The sequence below is a fragment of the Mesoplodon densirostris genome, chromosome 4 (genome assembly GCF_025265405.1).
Source record: "Mesoplodon densirostris isolate mMesDen1 chromosome 4, mMesDen1 primary haplotype, whole genome shotgun sequence".
NCBI classification, from domain to species: Eukaryota; Metazoa; Chordata; class Mammalia; order Artiodactyla; family Ziphiidae; genus Mesoplodon; species Mesoplodon densirostris.
Genome location: NC_082664.1, coordinates 14562910 through 14578937, shown reverse-complemented (window position 1 = coordinate 14578937; position 16028 = coordinate 14562910). Strand labels below are relative to the sequence as shown.

The following is a 16028-nucleotide window of genomic DNA, read 5'->3' as shown; positions in this document are numbered from 1 at the left end:
TAACTAATTACATGCAACCATGACATGTAAGACTTTATGGCCAGACACCAGACTTAGTCCATCAACTGGCTTTTGACACCAATGGGAAGAGGCTATGCTGGCCTCCTACTTGATGGCAGACATGTCATTCTTGCTTTTATGTGGAAGTCAATTGTATCTTACCACAAGCAACTGGGGGGAACGAGGGGTGGGGGGTGTCCTCTGTCCTTTTTTTAACCTTAAGAGCAAAACTCCCATCCCTGGGGAATCTTCACTAGTAAGTTTGCCTCCAGACACGGCCTTAGGACTCTTCTCACTTTAGTCTAAGAGGCTGAGGCTGGGGATTTGCCTGTGTTGCCCTTTGAGATGTCTTATTTCTAGCAGAGGCCTACTCAGCATGCCCCAGTTTTTATTACTTGACAGGCATTGGTTTTTCCATGAATTTGTACATCAAAGAATATTTTTCTTTGGTGTTCATAAAAAGTGAGATTGGAATGTCATGGTTTCTGTCTCTCCCAATTATTCAGGGAAAATGAATACAAAATGGATTATGAAGAGACTTTGAATTTAGCATTATCTATTTTATCTCATCTTCTTTCACAATTAAACCAGCTTTCTACAACCCTCAAAAAGAATTCCACAGAGCTATAATTTTCTCAGCACAGTCTAGATTTTTTACAAATGAAGTTAAATCAAATCACAGTTGTTTCTACCCAACACCAACCAAGTGAAAAGCTGACAATGGTCTGGTGAACTCAGGGTATGGATAAGAATACTTCTGACCAAAGGCCCTACCTTAGCCTCTTCAAATGATTATTAACTGTTAGCCACAGCACTAAGAAACAAACAGAAGTGCTAGAAATCTTGGCATCACTGGGGTACATTAGGACAACATCGGAAGAATCGTCAACTTGGCTAATAATGAATATCCAACAGCCAAATTTCTAATGAGGCACAACTTAAGCATACACATTTTAAAAAAACCTTAGTTCAATAATTTGGCTAATACGTTAAACTGGCCACTTTAGCCTATGAAAGAAAAAAGGAAACATGAAGATGCTCAAAAAAACTAGAAGAAGTGCAAGGTGTCCATCTCAGGTAGACTCCTGAAAACGTGCTCCAGTTGTGCAGGCCAACTTCAGCAGCTAGGCTTCCTGTGACAACACCACATTTGTATGCCCACAGGAAATGTGCTTGACAGAAATCATCAAGCAATGCAGGTGAGAGGAAGGACATTAGTGATCTTGAAAACTGCAAGCTTGCTGGACTCTGTATACGAATTTAGAGCAGCACTATGAATCCCATTCCCATGCTGTGAGCACCTGGTGAGGCTGCTAAGAGAAAATCAGAGACCTAAAAAATGTCACTACAGGGATGCTCACAAAGTGCTTCCCTTGTCAAAGCACCTCCATACCCATTAATTCCATTTTTATTCCATAGGTAAAGAAAGAATTGCAAGACACTGGCCCACTGAGGGCATCCATCTATCCATCCATCCACACACCCATCCATCCATCCACCCACCCACCCACCCATACACCCACCCGCCCATCCATCCATCCATCCACCCATCCATCTATGCATCCATCCAAACATCCATCCATCCATCCATCCATCTATCCACTCACCCATCCATCCACATTATGCAGTACCTACTGTGATGCCGGGCCCTGTGCTAATTTTTAGGGAGCTTGGAGATGAATAATACAAGTGCCTTTCCTTGAGGAGCTCCCCCCAACACTACAGAGGGGGAGACCTAAATGATCATTACACTGTAGTAGGAGCAGTGCCCCGAGAAGGGTATGCCAGACTGCTACTGGAGTGCATGGCATGGGCCTCCCAGATCACCTGGCTAAAACTGAGACTGCCCTGAGGTCCACCCCATCATTCTCCTAGACTCTGGCTCTAACATCCTCTGGAGCGGAACCAAGAATACAGAGACAGCTGATCAATTTTGACCCTGGTCCATTAAGACATGTACCTTGTAACAATAATAACTACAATTTATGAAGCATCTACTATTAAGCATCTTGTTTGAGAACATCAAGCAAAAGAGGTAAAGCCAGAAGTGAAATTCCGAGGCCTGGTCTCTCCACCATATCACCCTGCTGCCTTATTTAGCCAATTCTCCTTGAAGTCCCCTTCAATCCTGATTACAGTAGACATGGGATTAGTGTATCATTATGTTAAGAAAGAAAAGTGCAAACCTGGTTAAATCTATTACTCAGGGACCTCTCATTACTTACACACATAGGATGACCCACTTGTCCTGGTTTGTCCTGTATTTTCCTGGTTTTTGCACTGCAAGTCCCATATTCTGGGAAACTGCTCAGTTCCCAACAAACTGGGCTGGCTGATCACTCCATACCCACAAAACATACCACATTCAAACTTAAATTCAAGCTAGGAGTGGGAGAGGAAAATAAAAGTGAGATTGTGAGATTGTGTCCCTTCTACCACACTGAGTGATAAACACCAGTGACACCACGCCACCTCCTCCTTGTGGAGCAGCCCGGATTCCTGCATGCTGGGGGGCAAGTCACTGAGACATGTGCTCGACTGTTTCCAGCCTGGCTTCTCTCTGTAGGATGTGAGAGCTCCCAGGATCCACCACTGAGATCAATACAGCATCTTAGAAAGCTTTGCAAACAACAGTTTTTCTTCACTATAATTTTGTACAGGACATATGAATTGGTTCAGCCTCTTGGGCTGAGCTTATGAGTGTATGAACAGCTGAGGGTCTCAACATTAAGATGCAGTCATGCAACTGGGATGTCTTCAAAAATCACCTCTCTGAATCCAGGGCAGAGCAAACCTTTTTGAATTCTGACTCCAGTCATAACTGAGTTAATTTTCACACGCTATATCTGCAGCCTCACCACTTTTTGAAATACACCGTTTTCTTTTTAAACAACATTTGCTAAGCAATAGTATTAACAGAATTGTGGGGAGAAGATTTAAAATATATAGTAAGAAAATATTTCTCATCCAAGTGATCTTTAAATACTCATTTACATGTAAGAAGTAATACAAATCCTTCTTGTTTACTTAAAATCTTTCCCTTATAGACTTTTGTAAAGTACACTAGGATAGTCCTAGTTAATGTGTACTTGAAACCAAATATTTTTATTACTTTGCAAAATATCCCTAAATACACATAAATACAAATTTAGGTTAGCCTTTCCCAATATAATCACATAGGTTAGTAGGATTTTATTCTGCTTTATTCCCATATGAACTAATATTTTAAAAATCCCTTTGAATTAGAAACTAAGCAAAAGAGGAACAAAAAGAAATTCAGGCCAATGGAACAGCTGTTATATAACATGAAGTTATGAATTCTGCGGCTCAAGGCAGACCACCACCATGGCTGTTTTTAGAGAGCCAGTAAGATGAGCTGATTTAAAGAAAGTGAAACAGTGAAACAGATGTAATGACCACTTTCTTAGGCATCCATGTGTGGGTTTTACAAACTAGGACTGGAAAATTTAAAACTCCAAATCATTTGAAATGGAAATGCTTTCCACACTCCGTGCTGAAGAACATCAACAAAAACTTAGCACAGAGATAGGAGGTCTGTTTGCAGCTGTCAGTTGGTACCTTCTGTCATTAACCAGTCTGGGACTGGCAACGTGAAGGTGCTATGGGCAAGCCTGCTAGGACATGGAAAGAAAAGAGATGAAAGTGTTTCAGACGAATTGAAACCACGTGATAATGATTTCATGAAAAAAAGGAGCATGTACACTGTGACAAATCTGCAGGCAACCCTAGTTCTAAGGAAAGAAATCTAACAACGGGTATTAGGTATGAGAGGTCCTCGTACAACTTTTGGTTAAGTAACTAAGTTTCTAATATAATTCCAAGAAATCAAGTAACTCAGATATATTTAAGGTGAGAGGATCAATACCAATTCTAGATTGGACATCATGGGGCTATACTTTCAGACAGTTATTCATGTTAGTGATTTATTATGCCTGCAATAAGAATAAAATGAGGGAAGTGTGGTGTAGTAGGTACCAGAGAAGCCAGTCAGCGTCAGAGACCTTGACCTTCCTGACTTCAATGGCTACAGGGCTCCGGCTCTTCATCCCTGCATCTCGGTCCCTCACCTGCAGTGAACACACGACTTGTTCCATCTACCTTATTGGTGTGGGGTGAGGATCTAGTAAGGGGTGCGAAAGGCCACTGTGACACGCAACCGTTCTCTAGTTATAAGACCTTCTCCTAATTTCAGGAAAGGTACAGTGACGGAGATAAGCATAACGTATTATGAAGCATGGAGGGGATGGAGAGGCCTGGGACCTGCCGGCCTGACTGTCTTGTAAGTATTTCAGAGACTGCCCTGAAATCTGGCCTTTTCATTTCGTAATATAAAAATCTGCAGATTGGGCTTCCCTGGTGGCACAGTGGTTGAGAGTCTGCCTGCCGATGCAGGGGACACGGGTTCGTGCCCCGGTCCGGGAAGGTCCCACATGCCGCAGAGCGGCTGGGCCCGTGAGCCATGGCCGCTGGGCCTGCGCGTCCGGAGCCTGTGCTCCGCAATGGGAGAGGCCACAGCAGTGAGAGGCCCACGTACCACACACACACACACACACACAAAAATCTGCAGATTGACATGTTAAAAAAAAAAGGTTGCAAAGAATGGTCCTTTTTCTAGATGATAAAAAAATGTCTTTAATAAAAAGAATCTTCTCCTTAGACGTAAAAAAGTACCTCTCTTAGAGCTGAAATCACTTTATTAGGAATGAATAAAATGTGCCCGAATGAATAAACAGATCAAGGATGCAGATTTACATGGCAACAAGTGATGCGGCAAGTTTTATACTGTCTGTTCGGTACTCGAGAGGAAAGACTCCCAGGGGTAAAACACTGTTTACATAATCTTTATAAATATCTCTTCTTTTTATACTTATCATACTTTGGTGTCATTATGTACAGCCGAGTGAAAAGATGAACTCCCACTCACCTCTGAAATGCAAGAAGCGCCTTTCTCTGTAGGACCTCCTGCATCCCTCGCAAAGAAGCTAAGAAAAGGGTTCAATTAGTCAGTGGCATGGGAGATCAGGGAGTTTCTGACAAATAGAAAACTCATCACAAAAACTAAACATTTGACTGGATTAAGAGCAACAAATTATGGGAGCTTATGTGCCCAGTCCTGTCCCAGGCACTGTGGAGGATGGGAAACGAAGGCCGTGTCAGCCTGAGGCCCTTGCACTTGTTGAGCATAACTGTGGAACCATGCCAAGGCGAGAGTGGGAGTTGGCTGGTCACTCTTGGTACCCCCAGGAATAGCAGCCTGTCTTCAGAAGGCCAGCTGGGAACTCCAGAGAGGAAAACATTCTCAAGGGCAGGCATGTAATTCACGGGTGAAGAACGGCTCTGCCAGAATGGAATAGAAGAGATTCAAGCACCAGTGGGTGGATTCGATGGCCTTCAGAGTTTCTTCTGGCACCAAAAACCAAGGACACTAGCCTGATGCCATGGAAGGCCAGTTTAATTCACGGAGGCAATGGCTAGGACCTTTAATACCTTGATGTGAACACCAGGGACAGACAGGGCAAACCCAACACTGATACTGGAAAATCAGCTCAACACTTCCCCTGTAGACAGCATGGGAGAAATGCCACCTTAGAGTCTTGTAGAAACTAAAAAGGTACTTTTTACTGGGACAACAGGAAAAGTCCTAGAGGAACCTGTTTATGGCTGCACCTGGAGATGGTTCTTATCTAACAAATCCAACATGGCAGATCCCATCCTGACATTGCTCTGAGGATGGTGGAAGGCTGCCCAGAGCTGGATGTAGCTGTAAGCCATGACTAACTTAGAACAACAGTGAATGAGCTAGAGGCACCCAGAGAGCTGTCCCAAGTGAACCATGGATACAGGTGAGACCCAGCAGGGTCACGTGACTCTCCCAAAATTACAGGGCTAATTAGGTGTAGAGTCTCAACTAAGAAGTTATATGGATAAATATATGGTATTAAATTTATCCTTCACTGAAAGCCTACTATAGTTAAAAAATGTGCTGGGTATTGCCAGTATATATGAAAAATTAGCAAAAAAAATCCATGATTGAAAATCAGTTGATATGCAAAACTTCTCCAGGGTCTTTGATATTTTAGGGCAGAGGAAAGAAAGATTTGGGGTAACATGTAAAATAAACTGTAGCAAAATTACAAAGAAAGCAAAAGAAAATGAGGACCATAAAAGTCAGGGTAGTGTTTTCTCTTAAGGGGGCTTGTGATTGGGAGGGGCACGTAAAGGGCTCCCAGGTAGCTGGCAAGGTTCTATCTCCTAAGCAGGGTGCTGCTTATAAGAATACTTTCCCTTATACTAATTCACTGAGTTGGACAATCATTTTTGAGATTTTTTTTTTTGGTATTTGTGTTACATTTAACAACAAAATGTAAAAGGAATAATAGAAAGGATTCAGAAAAACAATTTACTAATTTACCCTTTCTGCTAACATATAATTGAAAACTCATTAAGTATAGAAAACATAATTAAGATTTTTTTTTTTAGCCGGAAGCCCATCCACCAAAACAGTAAATACATCCCAAACGTGTAATGTCACTGCATGTGCTATGAGCTGCCATACTACACATGTACATATCTGTGAATTAAAATGTGCAAATGGGGACTTCCCTGGCGGTCCAGTGGTTAAGACACCACGCTCCCACTGCAGGGGGCATGGGCTCGATCCCTGGCTGGGGAACTAAGATCCCACGTGCTGCGTGGCGCGGCCAAAACATAAATAAATAAAAAAAGAGTTGTTTAAAAATAAAAAAGTGCAAATGGAGAAGGGGCAGGTACTGATAAATCAAGGGATGCTTTCTGGAGGAGGTGGGCCCTGAATGCTTCTACATTCCTAGCCTAAGACCCAACATCCCTCCCCATGGGGAGAGCTCAGGCCAAGCGCTGGGGCAGAGTCAGGTGAAGGCCGGGTGGGGTGAATTCTCTCTCAGGGCCCTGCTCACCTCACTCCTCAGGACAGATCCCTACAGCTGCCAGCTGGGTACCACCAGCACAGTGCCCCTGTGAAGAGGGCCTGGGAGCCAGGGCACAGGGCCTGCATTTCTTCCCTCCCATTCTCCGACCGGTCCAAGCAAAGAGGACAGCGGTGGCAGGTCCCCACGGGACGGCAAACGAGGAACCAGCCATGTGCCCTCCTGAGACAGGGGATGGGCTGGTCCTGCAGTGCAGACTTGGCGGCTCCCCAGCTCCCGTGGGCGGGGACTTCGCTCACCGTCAGTGGCCTGCAGACTGTACGTAAGCCCCAGGGCCAAGTAGCCTTTGGCCTTGAACTCTGACGTTTTCTCTCCCGCATCAACGACGGTTTTGGCAAACTTCTCAGCCTCTTCCAACTGAAAAACCAGGTAAGTTAAAAACAACACCAACATCCTGCAGAATTTCTAACATGAGTTCCCGTAAGCATCTGCTGTCCTAAGCGATTTCTGATGAGTCACTGGGAAAATAACTCCCAGATCTTCCAGGTCTACTCTGGTGATTCTGTTTTCTGTATTTCAGCTTCTCAACAGTCCTCAGGATTCCCACCTTGCCTTTTTGCTTTAAACCTTTCCTTATTGCTTTTTTGCTCTCTTTTCCAAGGTCACTTTCATACTTGGTGGGGCTCTTTGTCATCTCTGTTTTTCACTGATTGGCTCTGCAATTAGATTGTGCGAGGTATTCAGAAGTTATATATATATGTAAGTATAATTTGTAAAGAATGAAGTTCTTGAAATATTTTGTGCTTGGGTCTTTCCTTTTTTGCATGACATAAAGAATCTTTTAGGCTTGGATTCTCTTTCCCACAAGCTGTTAGAAATTTCAAAACTCCATCTATTTATTTTACAATACACTGCACACAGACCTTGCACTGGCAGATTCCAAGGGGAAAAGTGTGCACCTGTAAACTACACCCACAATAAAACCTTTTGCACAACTCACTAGAGGCAAAAATAATAAGATTTGCTCCTTCGGGGTATGGTAAGTGTTGATGTTATTGAAGCTGGGTGATAGTACATGGATGATAGTTGATTATACTCCTTACTTTTGTGGTATTTGGAAATTTTAATGATAAAAATGTAAAAAAAATACAGAAAAGATTTGTTATTCTCATCTTGTAAAAAAGAGTCAGGTTTATATTAGGCGTTATGGTGATGAATGATGCCATCGCTGGAAGGAGTGTGGCAGAGTCACAGATGGAAGCTGGCATTTTCAAAACTGAAAGATTCGGTCCACTGCTCCGGCCACTCTCAGAGCCTGCCTGCATGTCCCCTCACTTGCCACACCAAAGTGTTAAAACCTACACGGACCACACAACACCTTCACAGCTGTGTTTCAGGTGAGAGCCACATTTCAAAATGTGTTTTTTCTTCCACATTTTCCCAAGAAAAATTTGACCAAAGTAGGACACTTTCTTCACAATGTTTACTTTCATCCTGCTGGGTGAGAATAAATGGAAAAAAACAAGCAGCAAGGACCATAATGGTAAAAAACCTTAAGCCAGGTGCCTCAGTCTTTTGGGCAACTTCTTCTTATCACTAACCTTGACATGAAGTTAGAGATAGACATTAAAACTCCATCGTATGTGGCGATCAATTGAGTTTTCTAGTTTCTGCTCAAACAGTACATTTTTGAGGTACTACAATTGTTACAAATCAGGCTCTTCCCAGATTCAAAGCTGAACAAGAACATTTGAAGCGGAAAGCCTCTGTGCAGGAAGAGGAATGAAGGAAGTTGGGTTTACACATGAGCTGAAGTAGAGGTTGACTCTTGGCTTTACAGAAAAACTCAGGCTCTCCTAAGAGGGAAACACTGAGTGACATAGACTTTTTCAGTCCCATATGACTTACATACAGGATGCATCTGAGTAGGATTTCCAATTCCATCTTACCATTTCTACTTTTGAAGCACATTCCCACGAAAAAGAAAAACCTGGAGTTGTACTGATTCCCCGAAGTCCTTGGGGTGGGGTTGAGGCCTGAGGAGGGCTGTAGCCCAGGCCAGAAGCCCGGGGCTCTGAACAGCTTTGTTTTTGTGTAGCTAATGAACTGCTACTATTTCCTCTCTGCCTAGGAATCAAAAGGGTGGCAACCCCTGCACAGGCGGAGGGCCCCAGCCCCACTCACCCAGTGAAGGGAGCCCATGCACAGCTTTGCGGCCAGAAGCGGGATGGTGGCGTCGTCTGGCTTCAGGCGGATGCACTCTTTCAGCACCTTCACTGCGCGAGCAGACTTGGCAAAAGGAGATCATTTCTGTGAAACTCAAAATTTTTTGACAGAACCAAACACTAAAGCCTTCCCAGTGGGGTTTCTGGTTAGGATACCCTCTTAATGAGGTTTTCCAACTTTCACCCAATGAAGCAAGGGCCTGGGGAGGGTGATAACCTGAGCTTGGAACTTTTGGGGGACCGGGGAGTAAACTGTGGTTAAAACAAGTGAAAACGCTGCCCCGGAATCCCCCTAGTTTTATTCCCTACTTGTGTAGCCATTGTAAAAGTAAGAAAAAAATAAAGTCAGTGGAGGTTTACGTTACTATAAAAAAGAAACTAATTTAAAGCATACCATTCAGAATTGAAAGCATACCACTCCACTTCGCCCAAATAATCTTGTGTCTCAGACTTTACAATTCACTAAAGGGCCCAAATTAACAAGAATAACAGTGGCTATTATCTTTATTGAGTGGGTTCGTTTGGGGGGTCCTATGCTAAACACCTTGTGGGTATCATCTCACTACCTGATGACAATTCTATGAAGTCGGTACCATTTCTCCATGAGACGGAAAAGGAAGAGGAAGACACTAAGTGACCTGCCATGGGTCACACGCCTTCGAGGGCAGCACCAGGCCTCTCTCCCCACAGCCCTTGTTTTCAACCAATACCCTACACTGCCTCGTATCACATCTTGCTAAAGAGAATTAGCAGATTTCCCCTGCCAGGAACCGTTTACACTCTCAAATGAGTGAAAGGGGTCAGTGTGAAGCACTGACCTTAGTTTAAGCCACAGCTTCAGATAAATAAAGTTACAGTGACTAGAAAAAGGGAAGACTTTCAAAGTTTTCTTCTCAATGATGTGTCCGTGTTGGCCCCCAAATAATTAAATTCGATCGCTCATTTATAAATGACCTCAGGACAGTTTCCAATAGCTGGTGTAGACATCTACCAGGCATCACGTCATCCAATGAAATGCAAGTGAACCGTCAACACAGAGGATTGCATGTCACAAAGGGAGACTCACTTTTCCAGCAGCCATGAGTGACAGAGCAAACTGGTACCAGAGGTGGAACTCCTCAAAGGCAAACTTCATGGCTCTTTCTAAGCACTGGTTTGGGAAGAAGAACAAAGGCAGACAGGTGAGAATCGCCGGTGACGCAGCTGGGCAGGTGTGAGCGTGCGTCTGTGTGCGCTAAGAGGAGTCCTACCACATCGGCCTCCCTGGAATGCGTAAAGCACCCCGCTCCTCCGAACCCTCCCGAGGCGCCCCCCGAGGCAGCCCACTGGGCCGGAAGCCGGGGACCATCCACTGCTGACTACAACACAACCCTTGATCCCAAGGAGCTTTTCATCCAATACAGGCCAAGAGGCAGGTACACAAACTACTCAAATACAAGGTCCCAACGGACAAGCGCCCCAAGAGGAGGAAACAGAAAGTACTGTGGGAAAGTGGTCACGGGGATCGGGAATGGCATCCTGGAAGACTGGTACTTGAGCCAGTTTTGTTGGATGAGAAGGGAGAAAACACAGCTAGGATTTGGAAACAGTACTCCAGGAAGAGGGGGGACAAACAAAGATGTGGAGGCACGAAAGAGGATGCTTCGACGTGCCAATGACAAGGGGTCCAGTATAAACCCAGCTGAGGGCACGGGGGCCAGAAGGCAGGCGCGGCAGCGTCCCTGAGAGTCTGACATGGCGGCTCCTTGTCTGAGTTGTTCCATCTCCCTCCCCCTCCCCAGCTTTGGTTCTCCCTCCTCTGTGCTCCCAGAGTTCATACCTGTGTTAATGCGATGTCTTCACCCGCCCCAGCCCAGCCCAGCCCAATCCAGCCCAGCCCAGCTCAGTCCAGCCAGCCCAGCCCAGCCCAGCCCAGCCCAGTCCCACTCTGAGAAACTATCCAGGGCAGAGATCCTGTCTCCTCTGTCTCCTCAGTGCCCGCCCGAGGCAGGAGATCTACAAATGCAGGCCACTCAGTCCATGAGGAGCCTCTGGTTTCTGCACAGAGTGACACGACCACGTCAGAACCTAAGGAAGATCATGGGATGAGGCGGGTGTATGACGAGGGGGGTGTATGACCAGGGTGGATGAAGGCCAGGAGTAAGGTGGATAGAATGGTCCAGGGACTTCAGAAACAAGGACAGAAGCAAGAAATGTGTCTGAATTAGAATCAGCAAGGAAGGGCCGCCCAAGGAAGGAGCGGGTGGCTGGTGAGATGTAGGGAGTGAAGCGGGCCCCCTGAGTCTCCGGCCTGCATACCCGGGAGCAAACCCATGGCACGGAAGGTCTGTGTATGCAGGTGTGTGTGTGTGTGTGTGTGTGTGTGTGTTTACTAGAGAGAACGACAGAGAAAGAGACAGAGAGAAAGACAGACTGGGGAGGCAACCTGAGGGGAACAAGCAGGCAGAGAAGACAGTGCAGAGATGAATTAGAAAGCCAGGCCCCTGGAACAATGGGCCTCTCGTGTGAGGCCTTCTCCCAAGGAGGTTTTTAAATGAACAGAAAAGCCTTAAACAACAACAAAAGCTTCACCCTGAGAGGGCAGACAGCTCCCATCAGGGTCACCTCAAAGACTGGTGTGGACATACAGTAGCACCTACGGCGTCACGTGGCCATTTTTCTCCAGTGATGCTCCATGCAGCCCGGGAGCAGAGAAGGACAGGTGGGATGCTCAGGATTAATGGATGCACTGGGAGGGAGGGGCAGGGGGCTGGGGCTGAGAGACAAAGGAGCCACAGAGAAGGTGACACTGAAGGTCATGATACAGGTAAAGTGCAGGGGTGAGAGGAGAGGAAAGAATTCCAGAATTTTAAATGGTATCACAGAGAAAGTCACAGTAAATATCATGCTGGCGGGTTTACTGTGAAAACCTGCCCTAAAAAATATATTAAAAAGTGAAGTAGGGCTTCCCTGGTGGCGCAGTGGTTCGGAGTCCGCCTGCCGATGCGGGGGACACGGGTTCGTGCCCCGGTCCAGGAAGATCCCCACATGTCGCGGAGCGGCTGGGCCCGTGAGCCATGGCCGCTGAGCCTGCGCGTCCGGAGCCTGTGCTCCGCAACGGGAGAGGCCACAGCAGTGAGAGGCCCGCGTACCGCAAAAAAAAAAAAAAAAAAGCAAAGTATAAGCAGTTAATAAGCCCATGCTAACGATGGTGTAGGATGTAAAATGGACACTTGTTCCCTTAGTTTGATCACACTGGAAACACACTTAGTCAAAAACTCGGGGGTGGACATGTGACTCCATCCTAGACCAGGATGTTGGCAGAAGTTAAGGGGAGGGCATCTGCAGTTGGCATACACGTTGCCCTCAGCCTTGGTCCTCCTTCCGCCCGGGACACAGACTCAGTACTGGAGGTGGGGCAGCCAGGAAGTGAGAAGCATGAGGACAAATGCTGCTCTCCAGAATGACGGAGCAGAAAGAGGGAAGGCGCCGGGCCTCTGAGATCATGAGATGCTGCAGCTGCTTCTCATCAGACTTCCTGCCATGGGGAAAAAATAAACTCATATTGGGTTAAGGCACTCACTATATGGTGGTTGTGTTAATTACTTCTGGATACACCTCTCACTAATAAAGACACTGAATAGCAGAGCTGGGATCTGAATCTGTCCCCAGAGCCCTCTTACCTGCTCTGTGACACAGATGAGCAACAAGAAAGCATTACTGTGCCTTTAAGAAGTACAGTGGGTGTAAAAAGAGGAAAGCAGCTCGCTGAGAAGATCAAGTGGGCAAGATGGGGTGGTGCGGGAAGGCTTAACCCAGGTGTGGGGTGGCATGGGCTGGGAACACGTGGGGGAGGACAGGTATTAAGGAGAGAACGCCAAGCGGTGAAAAGCCAACAGTGCTTGGAAAGTGATTTAGGGAAGGGGGAGGAGGGATGATGAAGAAGGAAACGAGAATGATGATCACATTGGTGGAATCAGGCAAAGGAGTCGGTGTGTGGAGAGACGTAGGGACATAATGATCAAAGATGAGGTTTGTTCTACAGCTCCACTCAACGAATTCATTGCAATATAACCACTGAGCCCTTAACTATGTACACAGGGACATTGAAAGGTTTAAGTGCTTTTCTGCCTCCTTTTGTGAAGAAGAATGATACATATCAACTTCTTTCCTGATAAACAAAAGGAGCTCACAGCCGAAACAGTCTGTTCTGAATCAAAAAGCTAGATCGTATAAAGAAGTGTGCATCCTTATTTTCTTTTGGGACAAAGGCCAACATACTCATTATCCTCGGTGAGAAACATTCATGGAAGCCTAATTGGTATAGAGCTCCATTCCAGGTGCTCCAGGGAAATAGCAGCCCTCATCAAGAGTAGACTCAGAATCGTGGGGCTACCAGGGCACTTGGGAAGCATCTAGTCGAAGTCTCTTAACAGAAGGGACATTTGTCATTTTGGCTGCCTATCACCTCAAAACTCTCCTGTTTATTTTCAGGCAGGGGTTGGGGTAAGGACACCCTAGATAAAAGGGGGACAGACTCTGCTTTCCAGGTGCCAAACCTAAGGGTGAATGAAGGAGGGAAGCAACTGGAGTGTGTCACGTGACCTGAGCCTGGCCAGTGAGATGCTCCTGTCAGTGAGCTGCATCCAGAGGTCTGGGCAGGGGGACTGGCTATTGGAAGTTGTTTTCCGTGGCCAGGCCTGGGGGCCACGGTAGCAGCGGGGTTGGTGGAGGCCCTCCAGTGTTAACAGTATCCTCCCAAACTGGGGCAGGGGGCTTGCCTCCTCAATTTCTGCCCACCCCTGTTCTTTAGCCTTCTGTGGATCCTGTGTGCTAAATGGTATGCATTGGTAGATGCGTGACTTTTCTGCCTGAATTAACAAGTCAGGTCTGTTACCTACAACCAAGGCTCTGAAGGTGCACCCAATCAAATGCTTCAGGCCCCTCTGATAGCACCCCCAACCACCCAGCCCCCAACAAGTAGTTGTGCTACTTCTGCCTGAGAACCTTCCAGAATAGGGAATTCATGACATGTACAGCAGCTAGAAATAAAGAATCACCACAGATGAAGTGTGTGAATTTGGGCAAGCCAATTAACTTCTCTATACCCAGATTCCTCACTGTAAAATGAAAAATATAATAGTAATTAATGTAGAGAGTTATCAGGAAGATTAAATTAGTTAATACATAATAAGCAACAGGAACAGTACTTCAGATACAGGCTAGTAGGTGCTAAAAAAAGGTTAGCTATTACCTAAAATTAACATTCTTCTATTAAGAGAGAAAATGTAACATGACATCTATCATTTTACCCAAATTTAATATATGAAAATTCAAACGTATAATACATTATATCAGAAATAATTATTTACTTTACAAAATGTTTCCTCATTTTAGAAAAGGATTCAGTCTGAGACCCTTGAAAATCATGTACAACTTTATGGAACCAAACTGTTAGAATACATGTTTATTATTTCCTTAATAAGTGGTATGGTTAGTCCATAAGTTTGTGTCCCCCCCAAAATTCTTATGTTGAAACGTAATCCCCAGTGTGACTGTGTTAGGAGGCGGGGCCTTTGGGGTTGACTGGGTCATGAGGGAGGAGCCACAGAGAGATCCCTTGCCCCTTCCACTGGGTGAACAGCGGGCAGTCTGCAACCAGAAGGCAGGCCTTCACCAGACATCAAATCTGCCAGTCATGATCTTGGACTTCCCAGCCTCCAGAATTGTGAGAAATAAACGTTGTTGTGTACAAGCCACGCAGCCTGTGGTATTTTGTTACAACAGCCCAGACTCGCTGAGACAACGAGCTTTGCTAACACTGCAGCCAGGTGCTCTTCTAATTGCTTTACGAGAACTGCCTCGTTCGCTGGTCCTAATGACCCAACAAGGTCCAAGCGGGTACTGTTACATTGACAGAGGAGGGAAATGGAGCACAGCTCTGCCATGTGACCATGCAGGGTCTCAGAGAGCTGTGGCAGAGCCAGGATCTGCACCCAGGTGGTCTGGTTCCAGAGCTGGAGCGCTTATCCATAGCACTCCACCGCCTCTGAGACGTTAATTACAGATAAGCCACTCAACTGATTGGGCCCACCCGTACTGCATAAAGCAAAGTCTAGCTAAATAAAAGCCTCCTAAAAATGCCACATGTTCCCTGAAATACTTCTGAGATTCAACAATATTTTTTACTGCTTAGGGGCCCTCGCTCCTGTGTCCTCTTGGGGATCCCTGGAGCTCTGAGGACTGAGGTCTTTCCAGCTTGCAGAATTTTCAGGAAACCTCACAGATCCCAGAGATGTCCACCAGCATCACAGTGGCCCATCTCAAAGGTGCACGATTTGACAAAGATGTACACAGGCCATGGTTTCCTCTACACTGCAGCTCTTTCACAGGCCCCTCCCAGCTCGGACCCCATTCTCATAACTATAACTATCCACATCCCATTATAAGCCATCGGAGTGTCATAAAGAGAGTTAGGAAATGCAAACCAACAATTACAAATTAACCCTTCACCCCAATTCAAAAGCATTTGCGCTCCGGCCTCAGAGCCGATGGCTCTGTCTTCCTGTGGGCTCTTGGCATCCTCTATACAATGATGGCAGCTGGCTCTGAAAAAGTGCCCAGACAGCTCCAAATGCTCCTGAAATCCTGATGCCAAGCGTACTGCTCGGCTATGTAACACGTCCTTCCCTGTATTCCTGTAAACACTGAGATTATATAAATCTCTAAGCACTCAGGTCGACATACCTCAATCACAAAGGAAGCACTCTTCCAAAGAATGCATCTAAGACCAAAGGGAACTTGGGGTGTCACTAGAGCATCTGCTATCCACAACCTCTGCTCCTTAGACTAGGTCTTTGCTCACCCCAGTTCTGTCTGGCTATCCCTTTTAAGCACT

The 16028-nt window shown here is 45.8% G+C and overlaps 1 protein-coding gene across 4 annotated transcripts in view; it reads right to left on the bottom strand.

The window, feature by feature from the left end:
- Window positions 1-16028, bottom strand: part of TTC7B (tetratricopeptide repeat domain 7B) — a 242003-nt gene that overhangs the window by 90267 nt on the left and 135708 nt on the right. For all 4 annotated transcript variants that reach the window (XM_060095729.1, XM_060095730.1, XM_060095731.1 and 1 more), the window contains exons 10-13: window positions 10218-10301; window positions 9111-9215; window positions 7226-7343; window positions 4946-5003 (exon numbers count right to left, since the gene is read on the bottom strand). In XM_060095729.1, coding sequence (XP_059951712.1) covers window positions 4946-5003; window positions 7226-7343; window positions 9111-9215; window positions 10218-10301 — 365 coding nt within the window. The remainder of the gene's footprint in view (window positions 1-4945; window positions 5004-7225; window positions 7344-9110; window positions 9216-10217; window positions 10302-16028) is intronic.